This window comes from Schistocerca cancellata, chromosome 2, assembly GCF_023864275.1.
Source record: "Schistocerca cancellata isolate TAMUIC-IGC-003103 chromosome 2, iqSchCanc2.1, whole genome shotgun sequence".
In the NCBI taxonomy this organism is placed as follows: Eukaryota; Metazoa; Arthropoda; class Insecta; order Orthoptera; family Acrididae; genus Schistocerca; species Schistocerca cancellata.
The window spans coordinates 1058242527-1058263418 of NC_064627.1; the positions used below are offsets into that span (position 1 = coordinate 1058242527).

At 38.2% G+C, this 20892-nt stretch overlaps 1 protein-coding gene across 1 annotated transcript in view; it reads right to left on the reverse strand.

The window, feature by feature from the left end:
* The window catches only part of LOC126160968 (uncharacterized), a 340498-nt gene that overhangs the window by 95753 nt on the left and 223853 nt on the right, over nt 1-20892 (reverse strand). Inside the window, exons 4-5 of the mRNA XM_049916949.1 lie at nt 11563-11692; nt 4900-5003 (exon numbers count right to left, since the gene is read on the reverse strand). Of these exons, the coding sequence (XP_049772906.1) occupies nt 4900-5003; nt 11563-11692 (234 nt within the window). The remainder of the gene's footprint in view (nt 1-4899; nt 5004-11562; nt 11693-20892) is intronic.

The following is a 20892-nucleotide window of genomic DNA, read 5'->3' on the forward strand; positions in this document are numbered from 1 at the left end:
TTCATCTCTGCCATCTTTAGGCTGTTACAATAACAGCTCTCACTGACTAAACAGGGGATGATATGAAGGCTGCCAAGTTACTGTGTGCCTTTAAAATAAAATAAACAAATGAATTCACCTCTGATGGTTTAATCTGACTGAAAAATAATCACTAGGTTGAACATAACAGCAAACAATGTTAAATAACATACTCCAACTACAATGTTTATATTTTAACTAAAACTGTTTACTGTCTTTAAAATTTGCATATTAATTCATAGGTTGCTAAAAGTAGCTATGTGATTAAGTGATTTGAAAACAACTGGAACCTCTTAATAGTGGTTAGCAAACATACTATATAAAAATAAAACACAAAAATAGCTGGTAAATGCAGACAGCTAAAATTTAACAGAAGCTAACACTAATTCACATATAAAAAGAGTCTAATCAACACACAATGCACTAACCTAAGTGTTGATTAATAGCAGAAAATATTCAAATTCCTTCACTGGCAAACTGAGTTAATGTCTAGACTCGGTGCACAAATTCAGAGTCCAAATGAACTTCGCATGCAAAAATACATGTTCCGCTGAACTAATGATGGAAATAAATCAGAGTCCTGGCTGATTCAGAACAAATTTAAGTCCTCAATGAAGTCATGTGAAATATTTCTAGAAGTCATGACTGATGATGCAAAAAATTTCATCACCAAAAACGTGTGTGGCTGGATGACTGCTCAGACCAGGATAGATCTTGTCTCTTCAAACTTGAACCATATGGTCTATAATCGGAAGTTCACTACCACCCTTTCAAAGCCTCCCCTCCATGGAATCACCCTGCATCTATGTTGCTTTATGACTGTATTTTCACCAGCCTGATATATAACTTTTTACACATAAATGATATCCTAAATCTGATTGGGCCATTAGCTGTGCACTAAAATTCTAATCAAAACTGATAACTTACACTTAATATTTGTGTAGTTATTTGGGCAAAGTTTAAAATTAAACAAATGCAAAGTTTTGTTGCAGTTCTAAAAATCAGTTCATAATCCCCATGCTGTCAATTATTAAGAAAAAAATGGATATTTTTCTTCCTCTTTTCACTGAAGTTATCAGAACAATGATAGCTGTAATTGTTTCTAAGTTGCATGTGAAACTATGCAAATTTATAAATAATGAATTTAAAAAACACACAATAAAAAATATAAATTTTACAAACTAAATGTTGGATGTGGTGTTCAAATTTGTTCATCATTGCATACTGCCTTGCTGATTGCATATGTGTCTTGTATCAGATTATATATTGATTTTTAATTAAAGTTCAATTAAAAAGTATCCCATAGCTTAATTAATTACATTACAAAACATGTGAGTAGTTCAATTGATGTGCATCACTGAGAGCTACAGTTTGAGTGCTTGACCTCTTTTGTGCCATAAATATTATAAAAGTTATTAAATATTTGCTGAATTTCAGTTACAAAATCATCTCGGTGCTGTATCTCCTAACTTACATTAATTACAAATCATATCTGTATACTGGCATACTGACATATTGTTTTCCACTTTATATATTACAGTTTGCACTGTGGGTGCACATATGTGAACAATATAATATATGCCACTGTGTCCACTAGAGGGCAAACTAGCATAATGTCTGCTACTTTGAATCTGACACGTCAAAATGAGAGGGTGGTTTGAAAAGTTCTCAGAATCACCACAAGAGGTCAGTGCTAGCGCAACGAGTTTCTCAGATGATATTCATTGGACTGTTGCCTGTAAACACATGCCACATCAGCGCTCTTGGAAAAGAGCTATGGCAGTGACGTGGCTCTGTTGTAGTGATTTGCGAAGATGGAAAAAACTGAGATTCTGCCACCAAAGAAAGGAAAGACAATTCCTTCGGTGGGAAAGGTCATGACATCAGTGTTCTGGGATGCAAAGGGGATTCTGTTTGTAGATTATCTCCCCACTGGGTAAACAATTACTGGAGAATACTATGCCAACCTGCTGGACAAACTGCAACAAAAGATACGGGAAATAAGGCCAGGTTTAGCAGGGAATAAAGTCTTCTTCCATCAAGACAATACGTACCCACACACACATGTGCCATCGTCATGGCAAAATTACACAAACTAAGGTATGAATTGTTGCCACATCCGCCTTATTCACCTGATATGGCTCCGTCAGACTTCCACCTCTTCCCACACACACAACCTATTCGTTTTACTGAAACTTATTATTTAATAGTTCTGTCTACAGGAACTTCAGAATGGGATTGGATCAAGGCGGCCTCATTGGATTTGGCCAATCACAAACAAGACATTTTGGACACATTTAAACTGTTAACAGGATCGCACGCTCAAATAAGGAGGTGTCTGTGTACAGCACTGATGATGGTTGATTGTGTCATCAGTGAGCACTGAAAAAATGTTTTAATCATAATAAATCATGATATATAAGTGATTGAAAAAATTCAGAAAGTATTTAAGAATGAAAATAAATGATGATTACGGAAACTCTGGGTTTTTTCTGTGTGCACTCTGACTTTATTTCAAAGAACTAAAATTCCACAATAATTTGCTGTGGAATTGTAATTGAGAACTTCATAAATTGAAAGTACACGTTCACGAAGTACAGGGCATTCATAAAAGAATGTCCCCATTTTCAATTTTAATACTATCATCTACAAGTGTTTTACAGTTCTGGTTGAACATCACAATTAAACTGTAACTCAAACAGTTTTAGATAATGAGTACTGCTTGTTTGTTTTCCCGCTTGTACTATGACATATGCCCCACAAACTAAATGGCGATTCCTCAATATAAATCATTTTGTGTTCTGCAGTTTGCTAAGAATGAATCTGTAATTCTGGTTCTACATGTGTTTTGTTTAAAGTTTAATTCTGACCGCTACATTGCAAAAACATCTGCCACATGTGAGGCACAGAAAAGAAGCTCCTGCTTCCATTTCTCTGGACTTGTTAACAGAGCTGTGGGAAGAATTGGATTTTAGGTTGGATGTACACCATGTCACTAAAGGTGCACATATTGAACATTTGTAAGAGAAAGTACGTTAGTTTACCATCAATTTCATGTATGATCTGTTGTAGTTCAAACAAGACTGTTATGCTACTGGAACTGGGACATTATTTGATGGACTATGTGCGCATTCAAACCATGGAAAATCATTGTGTATTTTCATTATTTGGTTGGTTACTTAAGACTGATCATACTGTAGGTGTGAAAGATGCATTGCAAACTGTGTATCAAATGGGCTAGATTACAGTTCAACACAGTAATAAGATCGACAACAATAACGTACTGTTAACAGGTGAACGAAAGGATATCTCACTATTATGCATTTTTAAGCACTGGCTAAAGCCTGAATTAGTATTACATACAAAAATAAAAAAATTCTTTCCGCTTCCTATTGTTGCAAAAATAATAGCAAACAGGATGACATAGCAATTTACATTAGGGAAAATATAGATTTTACTAACCTATCTAACTTAACTGGAACAAGTGTCAAAAAGGTCTATAAAATGCAGCTACAAAAATTTTTCAGTTCAACCTGGATATTGTTATGGTTTACTGCTCACCATCTGAAAATTCTGAACTTATATTAAATAAACTGGAGTCATTGTTAAACAATATAAATAAAATAGATTAAGGTTTGATAATATGCGGTGACTTAAACATTGATTTTCTCACAAAATGTAAAAACAGAGAGACCCTTTTGAACCTTGCTACATCCTAGAATTTGAGGATGAAGTAAAAGTTGCTATCTGAGTAACAGATACTTGCACAACAGTATATATGGCACTTCACTAAAAATTCTCAGTGCAGGCTTTAGTGACTATCTTGCTGAAATATTAAGCTCGAAAATAAGCTCTTTAAGAACCACATGTAGAAGCTATAGTCAAGGTAACATAAGCAGGTTCAACAGCTTATTTAAAAAATGGTGGACAGGTTTAAAAATTAATGACATAGAGCAAATATTCAACACCCTCATTGATATAGTAACCCATTTCTTTCTAACTGCATTTCCACAAAGAACTGTTACCATGAGGGGGAATTCTAGAACAAACTGTTGGATCTCAAGGGGAAAAACAGTTTCATGCCAGATGAGGAGACTGCTTCACTAAATATGTAACTTGCAACATTCTTCGCCCGAATTACATGTATAATATAAAAAAGACTCTAAAACAGAGTAGTCCCATTGAACTGTAATGTGCATAATATTTATATGTTTGGAATCACATAGTATAGGTTGTTGTAAGATCAAGAGATAAGTTGTTTGCAGTATTCATTTATTGTGGACCAGTTCCTGTCATCCACCTGCTTCTATCCTCATCCTTGCACCACACATCCCAACACACTCCCACAAACAGCATTACAGTGTCTTCTCTCTCCCTCCACCTCCACCCCTCACCCTGCCCCATGTCCCTTCTGTATCCCCAATATCCACCCTAGTTGAGATCGCTACTCATCCTATTGGGGCAACAGTGCCCAGAGATGACCCATCATGTGTGCATTGTACATGTACGAATATTTATATGTATATGTGTTTTTTCTTTATCTGATGAAGGGTTTGATCAGACAGCTAATCCAACAGTCTACTTTTAAAAGTGCCTGCCCACTGCTCAGTGTTTTTTTTTAGCGCTGAGTAGCAATCTATCTTAATTCACATTGTCATGAATATATGTCATGGCTTACAAAAAATATTGTTAACAAGCTTGCAGACCAGATAATTTATTAGGGTAGGGCTTTCCTATTTAAAAAAAAAAAAAAAAAGGAGGAGGGGGAGGCTAAAATGGCTATCGAATGACAGGTGCAAATTTTAAAAATCCCAGCTTTACTATTCATTACTACGATCAACACTACATCAAAATGCAGCACTCCCATTTGAACATACTTACTGCTTCCAGAAATCTACGAAGGAATTCGCTTCGACGTGTCCTAATTTTTCACCTCCAGCAGCAATGAAAAGTGGAACTTTCCAGTACAGTGGGCAGTCACATGCCTAAAAACATAAGCATACATTATTTCATGCAAGATTCATACATATGCACTGGATAATTTTTCCTCGCACAGGGAATCAGCAAAATGAAATAAATGAACAACTCATGTTAAAACATTTAACCATGTGTCACATACAAGTATTTTCTAATTTTGCAGTATATTCATCTCAATTAAATTTATACTGTAGTACCTTCAATTATTCCATCCATTTATTTTCCAGTTTATCAAAAACTCTAACGTGCAGCTTAAAGTTTTTCATTTCATTATTAATGCCTAGTAAATACAATATTTAATGTCACAATACATACACATGCTGAGCATAGGCCGTAAATGATCATCAGGCAGAAGGCCACTAATGACAGTGATTGTTTTATAATTACTTGTCAATATTGTTGATTTTTAGCTGAGAATGTGACTAAAAGTAACATCTTTTTTAATGAACGACTACATAAAAATTTAAAATGAATAGTTTCCTTTACTTAACGTTCAGAACAGAATTTGTACATTTGTTTACACAAAGCTGCAAGTATTTACTCTTTTGAATTTTTAATGTTGTATAAGATCATTAAAAATGATACCTAAATTGCAAGAGCAGAATGTCCAAAGCACACACTATTTTGGAGAAATGCCATACTGCGAGTATCAGATAATGCAACAAGGTTTAACGATGCATATTGCTATACATTCCCTCACTAAATTACTTGAAAAGGAAATTCCTTTATAGGTCTTTTCTCCACAAAATTTACTATTGGCATGTGTAAGTGTGGTGCATAGTATCTTCATCGGGAGCTTATTGACCTCTTGGCAGGATAAGTTGGATGGTGGGGCTGGCAGCTCAATGCATCCTGAATTGCCTGTGTTTCGTGCAGAAATCAAAATACAACTGTTGATGGTAATGAAAGTTACTACGCTGTTATACAGGTCAGATTGCTGGGCTAAAACACAATAGGCCTTAAGTGAATATGTTGTTGTTGGTGTCTTCAGTCCTGAGACTGGTTTGCTGCAGCTCTCCATGCTACTCTATCCTGTGCAGGCTTCTTCATCTCCCAGTACTTACTGCAACCTACATCCTTCTGAATCTGCTTAGTGTATTCATCTCTTGGTCTCCCTCTACGATTTTTACCCTCCACGCTGCCCTCCAATGCTAAATTGTGATCCCTTGATGCCTCAGAACATGTCCTACCAACCGATTCCTTCTTCTCCCCAATCCTATTCAATACTTCCTCATTAGTTATGTGATCTACCCCTCTAATCTTCAGCATTCTTCTGTAGCACCACATTTCAAAAGTTTCTATTCTCTTCTTGTCCAAACTATTTATCGTCCATGTTCCACTTCCATACATGGCTACACTCCATACAAATACTTTCAGAAATGACTTCCTGGCACTTAAATCTATACTCGATGTTAACAAATTTCTCTTCTTCAGAAATGCTTTCCTTGCCATTGCCAGTCTACATTTTATATCCTCTCTACTTCGACCATCACCAGTTATTTTGCTCCCCAAACAGCAAAACTCCTTTACTGCTTTAAGTGTCTCATTTCCTAATCTAATTCCCTCAGCATCACCCAACTTAATTCGGCTACATTCCATTATCCTCGTTTTGCTTTTGTTGATGTTCATCTTATATCCTCCTTTCAAGACATTATCCATTCCGTTCAATTAAAAAATTAAAAGATTAAAAAAGAAGGTATACAAGATTCATGATGACAACAATAATACCACAATCTGATAAAAAGATAAGAATTTTTCGTTTCAGAAGTTTATCGTCCATGTTTCACTTCCATACATGGCTACACTCCATACAAATACTTTCAGAAACGACTTCCTGACACCTAAATCTATACTCAATGTTAACAAATTTCTCTTCTTCAGAAACACTTTCCTTGCCATTGCCAGTCTACATTTTATATCCTCTCTACTTCAACCATCGTCAGTTATTTTGCTCCCCAAATAGCAAAACTCTTTTACTACAGGGTTATTACAAATGACTGAAGCGATTTCACAGCTCTACAATAACTTTATTATTTGAGATATTTTCACAATGCTTTGCACACACATACAAAAACTCAAAAAGTTTTTTTAGGCATTCACAAATGTCCGATATGTGCCCCTTTAGTGATTCGGCAGACATCAAGCCGATAATCAAATTCCTCCCACACTCGGCGCAGCATGTCCCCATCAATGAGTTCGAAAGCATCGTTGATGCAAGCTCGCAGTTCTGGCACGTTTCTTGGTAGAGGAGGTTTAAACACTGAATCTTTCACATAACCCCACAGAAGGAAATTGCATGGGGTTAAGTCGGGAGAGCGTGGAGGTCATGACATGAATTGCTAATCATGATCTCCACCACGACCGATCCATCGGTTTTCCAATCTCCTGTTTAAGAAATGCCGAACATCATGATGGAAGTGTGGTGGAGCACCATCCTGTTGAAAGGTGAAGTCGGCGCTGTCGGTCTCCAGTTGTGGCATGAGCCATTTTTCCAGCATGTCCAGATACACGTGTCCTGTAACGTTTTTTTCGCAGAAGAAAAAGGGGCCGTAAACTTTAAACAGTGAGATTGCACAAAACACGTTAACTTTTGGTGAATTGCGAATTTTCTGCACGAATACGTGAGGATTCTCTACCGCCCAGATTCGCACATTGTGTCTCTTCACTTCACCATTAAGAAAAAATGTTGCTTCATCACTGAAAACAAGTTTCGCACTGAACACATCCTCTTCCATGAGCTGTTGCAACCGCGCCGAAAATTCAAAGCGTTTGACTTTGTCATCGGGTGTCAGGGCCTGTAGCAATTGTAAACGGTAAGGCTTCTGCTTTCGCCTTTTCCGTAAGATTTTCCAACCGTCGGCTGTGGTACGTTTAGCTCCCTGCTTGCTTTATTCGTTGAATTCCGCGGGCTACGTGTGAAACGCCCGCACGCGTTCAACCGTTTCTTCGCTCACTGCAGGCCGACCGTTGATTTCCCCTTACAGAGGCATCCAGAAGCTTTAAACTGCGCATACCATCACCGAATGGAGTTAGCAGTTGGTGGATCTTTGTTGAACTTCGTCCTGAAGTGTCGTTGCACTGTTATGACTGACTGATGTGAGTGCATTTCAAGCACGACATACGCTTTCGCGGCTCCTGTCGCCATTTTGTCTCACTGCGCTCTCGAGCGCTCTGGCGGCAGAAACCTGAAGTGCAGCTTCAGCCGAACAAAACTTTATGAGTTTTTCTACGTATCTGTAGTGTGTTGTGACCATATGTCAATGAATGGAGCTACAGTGAATTTATGAAATCGCTTCAATCATTTGTAATAGCCCTGTACTTTAAGTGCCTCATTTCCTAATCTAATTCCCTCAGCATCACCCGACATAATTCGACTACATTCCATTATCCTCGTTTCCATTTTGTTGATGTTCATCTTATATGCTCCTTTCAAGACACAGTCCATTCCGTTCAACTGCTCTTTCAAGTCCTTTGCTGTCTCTGACAGAATTACAATGTCATCGGCGAACCTCAACGTTTTTATTTCTTCTCCATGGGCTTTAATACCGACTCCGAATTTTTCTTTTGTTTCCTTTACTGCTTGCTCAATATACAGATTGAATAACATCGGGGACAGGCTACAACCCTGTCTCACTCCCTTCCCAACCGCTGTTTCCCTTTCATGTCCCTCGACTCTCGTAACTGCCATCTGGTTTCTGTACAAATTGTAAATAGCCTTTCGTTCCCTGTATTTTACCCCTGCCACCTTCAGAATTCGAAAGAGAGTATTCCAGTCAACATTGTCAAAAGCTTTCTCTAAGTCTACAAATGCTAGAAATGTAGGTTTGCCTTTCCTTAATCTATTTTCTAAGATAAGTCATAGGGTCAGTATTGCCTCACATGTTCCAACATTTCTGCGGAATCCAAACTGATCTTCGCCGAGGTCGGCTTCTACTAGTTTTTCCATTCGTCTGTAAAGAATTCGCATTAGTATTTTGCAGCTGTGACTTATTAAACTGATAGTTCGGTACTTTTCACATCTGTCAACACCTGCTTTCTTTGGGATTGGAATTATTATATTCTTCTTGAAGTCTGAGGGAATTTCGCCTGTCCCATACATCTTGCTCACCAGATGGTAGAGTTTTGTCAGGAAGGGCTCTCCCAAGGCCGTCAGTAGTTCCAATGTAATGTTGTCTACTCCGGGGGCCTTGTTTCGACTCAGGTCTTTCAGTGCTCTGTCAAACTCTTCACGCAGTATCGTATCTCCCATTTCATCTTCCTCTTCCATTTCCATAATATTGTCCTCAAGTACATCACCCTTATATAGACCTTCTATATACTCCTTCCACCTTTCTGCTTTCCCTTCTTTGCTTAGAACTGGGTTTCCATCTGAGCTCTTGATATTCATACAAGTGGCTCTCTTTTCTCCAAAGGTCTCTTTAACTTTCCCGTAGGCAGTATCTATCTTACCCCTAGTGAGATAAGCCTCTACATCCTTACATTTGTCCTCTAGCCGTCCCTGCTTAGCCATTTTGCACTTCCTGTCGATCTCATTTTTGAGACGTTTGTATTCCCTTTTGCCTGCTTCATTTACTGTGTTTTTATATTTTCTCCTTTCATCAATTAAATTCAATATTTCTTCTGTTACCCAAGGATTTCTACCAGCCCTCGTCTTTTTACCTACTTGATCCTCTGCTGCCTTCACTACTTCATCCCTCAGAGCTGTGGTTACACACTGGACTTGCATTCGGGAGGAAGACGGTTCAATCCTGCGTCTGGCCGTCCTGATTTAGGTGTTCCGCGATTTCCCTAAATCGCTCCAGGCAAATGCCGGGATGGTTCCTTTCAAAGGGCACGGCCAACTTCCTCCCCCCGTCCTTCCCTAATCAGATGAGACCGATGACCTCGCTGTCTGGTCTCCTTCCGCAAAACAACAAACCAACCCTCAGAGCTACCCATTCTTCTTCTACTGTATTTCTTTCCCCCATTCCTGTCAATTGTTCCCTTATGCTCTCTCTGAAACTCTGTACAACCTCTGGTTTAGTCAGTTTATCCAGGTCCCATCTCCTTAAATTCCCAACTTTTTGCAGTTTCTTTAGTTTTAATCTACAGTTCATAACCAATAGATTGTGGTCAGAGTCCACATCTGCCCCTGGAAAAGTCTTACAATTTAAAACCTGATTCCTAAATCTCTGTCTTAACATCATATAATCTATCTGATACCGTCTAGTATCTCCAGGATTCTTCCACGTATACAATGTATACACTCTAAATTATATTCTATAAAATTAAGCAAAATGCATCCATATCCTGTAAGTCTCCTCTCCTGATCATTTGGCAGAGAACAGTCCAGTCATCTGGTAAGACTAAGGATACAGTCTCAAATCTCCCTTATACAAAGGGAGAGGGCTGGACATTTTCTGCTGAAGTATCAGCAGAGAAGTCTTACTGGATATGGCTCCATTTGCATAATTTTATGGATAAAGCATTATACCAATGATGTTCTTCATATCTGTGTAAAGCTAAAATGGACGTACAAGGGGATGTAGGTGCACTGCTAACAACATAAAAAATGTCACTGCAAAATAAAACTAAATGGAAACAAGATGTTTCGCAAATGTAGCAGACAGGAATTCCAAAACAAATTCAACATTACATTGCTTTATGAAGAAGATCTGTGAGAACACTGGGGAAAAGGTGGTGAAATTAAACAAGACTTCAGCAACCTAAACCTGGAAAGACCAAAGAATAAGATATACTTTATTGTTAATGACATTTAGTTTTGAAACTAACATACAAATCATTTGTGACAGTTATGTCTATCTATCATATGTTATGATTTACTGAAACATATCCACAGAGCTGGGATATACGGAAAATGATAATAAATGAAGCAAAGAAATGATGAAATGATGCTACATTTTGCATAACAGTGGAAGATGGCCTAGTTTTCAGCTATTCTGTAAAATGTATACTTGAAAAAAGAGACAGCATTGGTCGTATATTTTTCTATTGCAAAATCGATTTTCTGTCACTGAGTGACCATCTTCAGTGCTATATTGTATAACAAATTGGGATGCACTGTTGTTACTAAGCTTACGGCAATCACATAGAATCACATAGACATGGAGTCGCCAATCAATTCTGTAAAATGATCTCCACTGACTGCTGGCATCCAATAAAATTTATTCTTTTTCTGATCTAGCCGCTAGTTACGAAAGAAAGATGATGCTAATTGATCTCCTCCAGACTGCACTTCTGCCGTACTTCAGTAATAATACAGTGATGTACAGCAACATGCTATACAAAATGGTACTTCCCCCCCCCCCTGCCATAACCAATGAACCAAACATTGTTCCCTACACACTTCTCTCTCTCTCTCTCTCTCTCTCTCTCTCTCTCTCTCTCTCTCCTCCTCCTCCTCCTCCTCCCCCCCCCCCCCCTCCTCTTTACAATGATTTAGAGAGCACACTTCTATCTGGATTACAAGACTACTATTCTCAATAGCATGAATGGAAATGAAGCATCTAACATACTTTGAAAACCACAAGGAACCACATCTTTTAAAACTAGTGGAAAGACACTCACCTTGGTGATAACTGCAAAATTTTCTTGGGATACCTGCTGCCCAGGAAACTGTTGAAATGCAGCAGATATTTTCTGAACTACAGCATCCAAATTTTGTTCACTGCTTGGCTTCCCTTTGGGGAAATAAAACCTGAACAAGAAACACATAGATAATTAGTCATTTTTATAAAGTAAAAATATGTTGACAACATTTTTCAATATTTATCTTAGGAGTTTTGAAAAACATTGATGGATCAAAGTTTTGAGAAATAAGTTGTTTGTTGCTGAGCTCATTCTGTCATTTGGGTCAATGTGATTTACAAATGACAATGCGTGAAGGACATTAATGGATAAAATTTGGAGTAGGACACAGATGTGAATGAGAAGAATTTACAAATCACAGAATGTGACTGTTGTCTTTTATATCACTTCATTCTCCTCACTTACTGAAAGTAAGAGACAATTTTTTCACAGTAGGATATCATGTCCCAGGTATGTCTGCCTACCCCTGAGTTGGTACCTGGTAGTAAAATACCATTTTCCAGACATGTCTGCTACGTCAGAATATTTACCTTGTTTGAGAAACTAACTTCTTATCAGATTCATCTTGAGGTTTGTGGAATGCTCACTTCTTGTGTCTAAACTTGCTTTAATAATAAATATGTTTTGAAGCATTCTACTTGGGAACAAAGAAAAGTGTGTTTTGCTCAATGCATGATCTTTAATTCTTTTATTTCTTCACATGCATAATGCATAGTTTATTTTGTTTAGTTGTTAGACCCAAAATAGTGCTGATCACCACATCTTTCCATATAGTAACTATCGGACAATTATTAGCTGCAAAATTAAGCTGAAGAGTTTTATGATTTCTCTTTGATTGAATACAACTACGGGGAACAAAACTGTTCTGACTTGTTGTAAAGAGGTACATGCCCACCCTCCCCCCCACCCCCTTAACAGCAGTATTTTCTGTATAATGTATAGTATAAGTAAATTACACAGTTTGTACAAAATATCCATTAGGAATGTCTAATCACTGTAGTACACAGAGTTTCAGTTGAGCATACAGTCTGCACCACTGTCCCCAGAACTGATCATGGCCCTCTGGTTCTGGGTCAAGTGGAGGGACTGAACCAGAGACTTCGAATGTTCTGTGACAAGTTGGGCTGTGACTTCTTGGTCCTGCACTGTAGGGTTGAGAACTGAAGGGTCCCCCTAAATGGGTCAGGTGTGCACTACACATCAGAGACTGCCACTCAGATAGCTGACTGTATTGGGGTGCACACAAGGGTTTTTCAGATTAGGTGACTCTCCATCCAATCAAGCTGAAGAGTTTTATAATTTCTCTTTGATTGAATACAACTACGGGGAACAAAACTGTTCTGACTTGTTGTAAAGAACCTAGAAGATGAGAGTAGCATTGAAAGAAATATCTCCCACAGGTGAGAGTATTAAAATCCTAATGATTAACTGCCAAAGCATCGCAACAAAGTGCCAGAGTCTGAATCACTCCTGAAAAACACTGAAGTTCATATAACACTAGAGACAAGAAGCTGGTTGAAACCTGAAATCGATATCAGTGAGATTTTGGGCGACAATTTAAGTGTATAGTGAAAGGATAGGCCGTAGACAAAAATCTCAAATCCATCAAGATAGAAACTGAAGCTGCATCTGAGATTGTTTGGGCAAGACTCAGTATCAGAGGTGAGCATAAAATGACGAGACTCATCTCCTAATGTAACTGAAAACTTTAGAGAAAGCCTCAGTTCGCTTGTACATAGGTTCCCCAATCATACTGTAATCATTGGTGGAAAGTTCAATCATCCAACAATTAATTGTGAAAATTAGCTTTGTTAGCAGTGGATGAGGTAAGATATTCTATAGAACATTACTAAATGCCTTCTCTGAAAACTACCAAGAACAGATAGTCTGGAACATCACTCATGATGGGAAAATATTGGGTCAAATGACAACAAATAGACCTGACCTCTTTGGGGATGTCCACATCAAAAAGCGGTATCAGTGACTATGACATGGTTGTGGCAGCAATGATTACCAAAGTACAAAGGATAACTAAAACAAGCAGAAAGATGTGTATACTAGTAATCTAGATTTTTTTTTAAAAATAGTAGTGTCATATCTTAATGAGGAACTTGAAATTTTCAGCACAGGACAGGAACATGTAGAGGGACTATGGCTCAAGAGTAAAAGAATAATTGACCATGCACTGGATAGATATGTATCATGTAGAACAGTTCATAATGGGAGGTACTGTAAAGAAACTTCTAAAGAAACAGATTTCTGCGTAACAGGTGTAAAACAAAGCAGGCAGAGAGATGCTGAATGAAACACATTTGACTGTCAAGGGAGCAATGAGTAAAGCCTTCAATAACTACCACAGTAGAATACTATCAAATGATGTTTCTGGTCATATGTAAAGGCCATTAGTGGCACCAAAACTAGTGTACAGCCCTAGCAAATGAGATAGGAAATGACACTGATGGTAGCAAAGCAAAAGCTGAAATGCTTAACTCCATTTTCAAATGTTACTATACAAACAAAACCCAAGAGAATTGCCCCAATTTAATCTTCATACCACTGAAAAGATGAGTGAAATAAGTATTAGTATCAGTGGCATTGAGAAACAGCTGAAATCATTAAAACTGCTGAAATTGTTAAAATTGAACAGAGCTCCAAGGCCCGGTGGAATCCCTGCCAGATTCTAAACCAAATTTGTGTCTTAGTTAGCCCCTTTTCTAACTATAACCTATCACAGATCCCTCAAACACAAAATCATGCCCAGTTCTTGGAGAAAGCACAGGTCATACCCTCCAACAAGATGGGTAGTAAAAGTGATCCACAAAACTATCATGCAATATCATTGACCTCAATTTGTTGCAGAATCGTAGAACATATACCAAGCTGAAACACAATGACATATCTCGAACAGAAAGATGTCCACCATGTCAACCAGTATGGATTCTAAAAACATCAATTATGTGAAACCCAACTCGCACTTTTCTCACATGACATACTGAAAGCTTTGGATCATGGCAGTCAGATAGATGCAGTATTTCTTGATTTCACATTTGACTCAGTACTGCAGCTACACTTATTGTCAAAAGTACAATCATATGGGGTAGCAGGTAAAATTTGTGTCTGGATTGAAGACTTTTTGGTAGGGAGGACACAGCATGTTACCTTGAATGCACAGTCATCATCAGATGTAGAAGTAACTTCAGGTGTGCCCAGGGAAGTGTGTGGGACCCTTGCTGTTTATGCTGTATATTTATCTCCCTGCAGATACTAATAGTAACCTCAGACTTCTCACATATGATGCAGTTATCTATGATGAAGTACTGTCAGAAAGAAGCTGCATAAATGTTCAGTCAGATAGTAATAAGGTTACAAAGTGGTCGAAAGACTGGCAACTTGTTTTAAATGTTCAAAAATGTACAACTGTGCACTTTATAAAATGAAAAATTCTGTATCTTGTTGTTGTGGTCTTCAGTCCAGAGACTGGTTTGATGCAGCTCTCCATGCTACTCTATCCTGTGCAAGCTTCTTCATCTCCCAGTACCTACTGCAACCTACATCCTTCTGAATCTGCTCTGCTTAGTGTATTCATCTCTTGGTCTCTCTCTATGATTTTTACCTTCCACACTGCCCTCCAATACTAAATTGGTCATCCCATGATGCCTCAGAACATGTCCAACCAACCGATCCCTTCGTCTAGTCAAGGTGTGCCACAAATTTCTCTTCTCCCTAATTCTATTCAATAACTCCTCATTAGTTATGTGATCTACCCATCTAATCTTCAGCATTATTCTGTAGCACCACATTTTGAAAGCTTCTATTCTCTTCTTGTCCAAACTATTTATTGTCTACGTTTCACTTCCATACATGGCAACACTCCATACAAATACTTTCAGAAATGACTTCCTGACACTTAAATCTATATTTGATGTTAACAAATTTCTCTTCTTCAGAAACATTTTCCTTGCCATTGGCAGTCTACATTTTATATCCTCTCTACTTCGACCATCACCAGTGATTTTGCTCCCCAAATAGCAAAACTCAATTACTACTTTAAGCATCTCATTTCCTAATCTAATACCCTCAACATCACCCGATTTAATTTGACTACATTCCATTATCCTCGTTTTGCTTTTGTTGATGTTCATCTTATATCCTCCTTTCAAGACACTGTCCATTCCGTTCAGCTGCTCTTCCGTTCAGCTGCTCTCTGTCTCTGAGAGAATTACAATGTCATTGGCAAACCTCAAAGTTTTTATTTCTTCTCCATGGATTTTAATTCCTACTCTGAATTTTTCTTTTGTTTCCTTTACTGCTTGCTCAATATACAGATTGAATAACATCGGGGATAGGCTACAACCCTGTCTCACTCCCTTCCCAACCACTGCTTCCCTTTCATGCCCCTCGACCCTTATAACTGCCATCTGGGTTCTGTACAAATTGTAAGTAGCCTTTCGCTCCCTGTATTTTACCCCTGCCACCTTCAGCATTTGAAACATAGTATTCCAGTCAATAGTCAGAAGCTTTCTCTAACTCTACAAATGCTAGCAACCTAGAAAATAGGTTTGCCTCTCCTTAATCTATTTTCTAAGATAAGTCGTAGGGTCAGTATTGCCTCATGTGTTCCTAACATTTCTACGGAATCCAAACTGATCTTCCCCAAGGTCGGCTTCTACTAGTTTTTCCATTTGTCTGTAAAGAATTCGTGTTAGTATTTTGCAGCCATGGCTTATTAAACTGATAGTTCGGTAATTTTCACATCTGTCAACATCTGCTTTCTTTGGGATTGGAATTATTATATTCTTCTTGAAGTCTGAGGGTATTTCGCCTGTCTCATATATCTTGCTCACCACATGGTAGAGTTTTGTAAGGGCTGGCTCTCCCAAGGCTATCAGTAGTTCTAATGGAGTGTTGTCTACTCCCGGGGCCTTGTTTCTGCTTAGGTTTTTCAGTACTCTATCAAACTCTTCACGCAGTATCATATCTCCCAATTCATCTTCATCTATATCCTTTTCCATTTCCATAATATTGTCCTCAAGTACATCACCCTTGTACAAACCCTCTATATACTCCTTCCACCTTTCTGCTTTCCCTTCTTTGCTTAGAACTGGGTTTCCATCTGAGCTCTTGATATTCATACAAGTGGCTCTCTTTTCTCCAAAAGTCTCTTTAACTTTCCTGTAGTCAGTATCTATCTTACCCCTAGTGAGATAAGCCTCTACATCCTTACATTTGTCCTCTAGCCATCCCTGCTTAGCCATTTTGCACTTCCTGTCGATCTCATTTTTTAGACGTTTGTATTCCTTTTTGCCTACTTCATTTATTGCATTTTGATATTTTCTCTTTTCATGAGTTAAATTCACTATATCTTCTGTTACCCAAGGATTTCTACTAGCCCTCGTCTATTTACCTACTCGATCCTCTGCTGCCTTCACTATTTCATCCCTCAAAGCTACCCATTCTTCTTCTACTGTATTTCTTTCCCCCATTCCTGTCAATTGTTCCCTTATGCTCTCCCTGAAACTCTGTACAACCTCTGGTTCTGTCAGTTTATCCAGATCCCATGTCCTTAAATTCCCACCTTTTTGCAGTTTCTTCAGTTTTAATCTACAGTTCATAACCAATAGATTGTCGTCAGAGTCCACATCTGCCCCTAGAAATGTCTTACAATTTAAAACCTGGTTCCTAAATCTCTGTCTTACCATTATATAATCTATCTGAAACCTTCGAGTATCTCCAAGCCCTTCCATGTATACAACCTTCTTTTATGATTCTTGAACCAAGTGTTAGCTATGATTAAGTTATGCTCTGTGCAAAATTCTACCAGGCGGCTTCCTCTTTCATTTCTTACCCCCATACCATATTCACCTACTACATTACCTTCTCTTCCTTTTCCTACTATTGAATTACCGTCACCAATGACTATTAAATTTTCGTCTCCCTTCACTATCTGAATAATTTCTTTTATTTCATCATACATTTCATCAATCTCTTCATCATCTGTGGAGCTAGTTGGCATATAAACTTGTCCTACTGTGGTAGGCATGGGCTTTGTGTCTATCTTGGCCAAAATAATGCATTCACTATGCTGTTTGTAGTAGCTTTCCCACACTCCTATTTTTTTATTCATTATAATACCTACGCCTGCATTACCCCTATTTGATTTTGTATTTATAACCCTGTATTCGCCTGACCAGAAGTCTTGTTCCTTCTACCACAGAACTTCACTAATTCCTACTATATCTAACTTTAACCTATCCATTTCCATTTTTAAATTTTCTAACCGACCTGCCTGATTAAGGTATCTGACATTCCACACTCCGATCCGTAGAACGCCCATTTTCTTTCTCCTGATAACGATATACTCCTGAGTAGTCCCCACCCGGAGATCCGGAATATTTTACCCAAGAGGACGCCATCATCATTTAACCATACAGTAAAGCTGCATGCCCTCAGGAAAAATTACGGCTGTAGTTTCCCCTTGCTTTCAGTTGTTCGCAGTACCAGCACAGAAAGGCCGTTTTGGTTAGTGTTACAAGACCAGATCAGTCAATCATCCAGACTGTTACCCCTGCAACTACTGAAAAGGCTGTTGCCCCTCTTCAGGAACCACACGTTTGTCTGGCCTCTCAACAGATACCCCTCTGTTGTGGTTGCACCTACGGTACGGCTATCTGTATCGTTGAGGCACGCAAGCCTCCCCACCAACATCAAGGTCCATGGTTCTTAAGACCATAATATCAATGACTCACTGCTGGAATTGGTATACTCATACAAATACCTAGCTGTAACACTTTGTAAGGATATGAAATGAAATCTTCACATAAGCTCAGTCGTGACTGAAGCAGATGGTATATTCGATTGATTGGTAGAATACTGGGGAAGTGCAGTCAGTCTGCAAAAGAGATTGCTTACAAATCACTCATGTGACTTGTTCTAAAGTATTGCTCAACTGTGTGGGACCCGACCAGTACCAAATAGGAATAACAGGGCGTATTGAACATATACAGATAATGGCAGTATGAATGGTCATAGATTTGTTTGATCCATAGGAGAGTGTCACAGAGATGGTGAGGGAACTGGACTGGTTCACTCTTTGAAAACAGATGCAAACTATCCCAAAAAAGTTTATTAACAAAGTTTCGAGAAATGACTTTAACTGATGACTCTAGGACTATACTACAACCCCCTATGTATCGCTCATATAGGGACTGTGAGGATAAGATTAGAATAATTACAGCATGGACAGAGGCATTCACACAATCATTCTTCCTGTGCTCCATATACAAATGGGTTGGGAAGAAATCCTAATAACTGGTACAATCGTATGTACCCTCCACAATGCACTTCATGGAGGTTTACAGAGTACAGATACAGATGTAATAAATTCATAAATTTATCTTACAATTTTAGTTATTTATAAAGAAAAGTTGTTAAATATGAATTGAATTTCAGAAAAACAGGATTCTGTGTGATTTCTGAAATGACAGATTATCACAAAGTACGGCTCAGGGGCATAATGGCATGTATTAAAAATGAAGTAAATGTGATGGCGACAAACCTAGATTTCAGGTTACTTTGTAGATCAGTCTATAACCTAACCAAGATTGCATACTCACATCCCTAATCATTGACAACCCTTGTTCCAACCTAAATTGGATATTTGGCTGTACCACTAATTAGTTCTGAACCTTGGGGTGTGGGGCAGTATCACACTTGAATCAAAGAACAATCTGTTAATTTTCTACATTCTCTGAAAAGTCACTACCCTAGATAGTTTTAAAAAATTCCATTCCATGCATAGTTGATGACAAACTCATGCAGAAACCACTTCAACACCTCAGAATTCATACACTTAAATTTAGTCCTCAATGTTATTTGTGCCCTCATTCTTCAAGACACAATGGATTGTAGGGGGGAAGGAGAGGGTTATTGTGAAGTAAAAATTGTTACAGAAAGTCATCCAACATTGTAAAGTCAGGAGTCTAAAATCTTCAGTAATTCAAAAATAAACTAAAAGTATATATTATCAGACATTCCATTTATAAAGTACATTAACTGAATAATATGACCTACAGTTGTAGATCCTTCTTTGGCTTTTCATGAAATGTTTACTGTACATAACCCTCCATTACACAATGAATAACTACTGTTGCACTAAAAGACCCAACTCACAACAAGGAACCTGTAGCAGACAACATACGTTCAGAATGACTGATATCACGACAAAATTGTGTGACATGGTATGCAGGATATACAAGATAGGCAAAATATCCACAGACTTCAAGAAGAAAGTAATGATCCTGAGACTTATTTTAAAAGATAGATTGAAGAAAGACGTCCTACATTTACACCATTTGTAGAGATAGAGAAAGCTTTTGACAATGTTGACTGAAACACTTTCTTCGAAAGTTATGGGGACTCAAATACACAGAGTGAAAGGTTATTTACAACTTGTACAGAAACCAGACTGCAGTTAAAAGAATCAACAGACATGAAAGGGAAGTACTAGTTGGGAAGGGGGTAAGGGTAAGGGGGTGAGGCACAGCTGCCCCCCCCCCCCACATTATTCAGTTGGGAAGGGGGTGAGACAGAGTTGTAGCTGCTCCCACTGCCCCCCCCCCCCCCCACTGCCCACCCCATCCACCAAATCATTATGTATACACAGAACAACAGTGGTACTATCATTTTAATGTAGCATTTCCAAAAGTAGTAAAAACAGTAAAACCTAACAATAATAAGCAATGGGTAACTAAAGGCATAAAAATTTCCAGTGAGAGAAACAGATTTCTGCAGTACTCTTGTAAGTAATATAGAGTAACCCAAGAAATCGCAGATTATTTAAAAACCTACAAAAGAATCTATGGTAGAGTAGTCAAAGAGGCAAAAGTTATGTGGAATGACAATTTGATAAGAAACTCATCTAACAAAATGAGATCCACATGGGGAGTTATAAGGAAAGAAACTTGTAGTTCAGTGCCAAAGAAAAAGAATGTATCATTAACACTAGAAGGCTCTAAAGTCACAGACCCAAATCCACTTGTGGAAAAATTCAATGAATACTTCACCTCACTAGCTGAAGACCTCATTCAAGTACACTGTCAAGGACCAGTCCCAAGTTTCTTCAGCAAGTCAGTGATCTCGACTGCTTCTATGTATGTGTATGAAACAAACCCCCAATGAAATTATAAGTAAAATTAAATCATTAAGCAATAAAATGTCAAATGGTCTTGATGAAGTACCTGATTTCATATTAAAAGCATGTGCTCATCACATAGCAAACCACTTGGCAAAAATTTTCAACCTCTGGTGTAT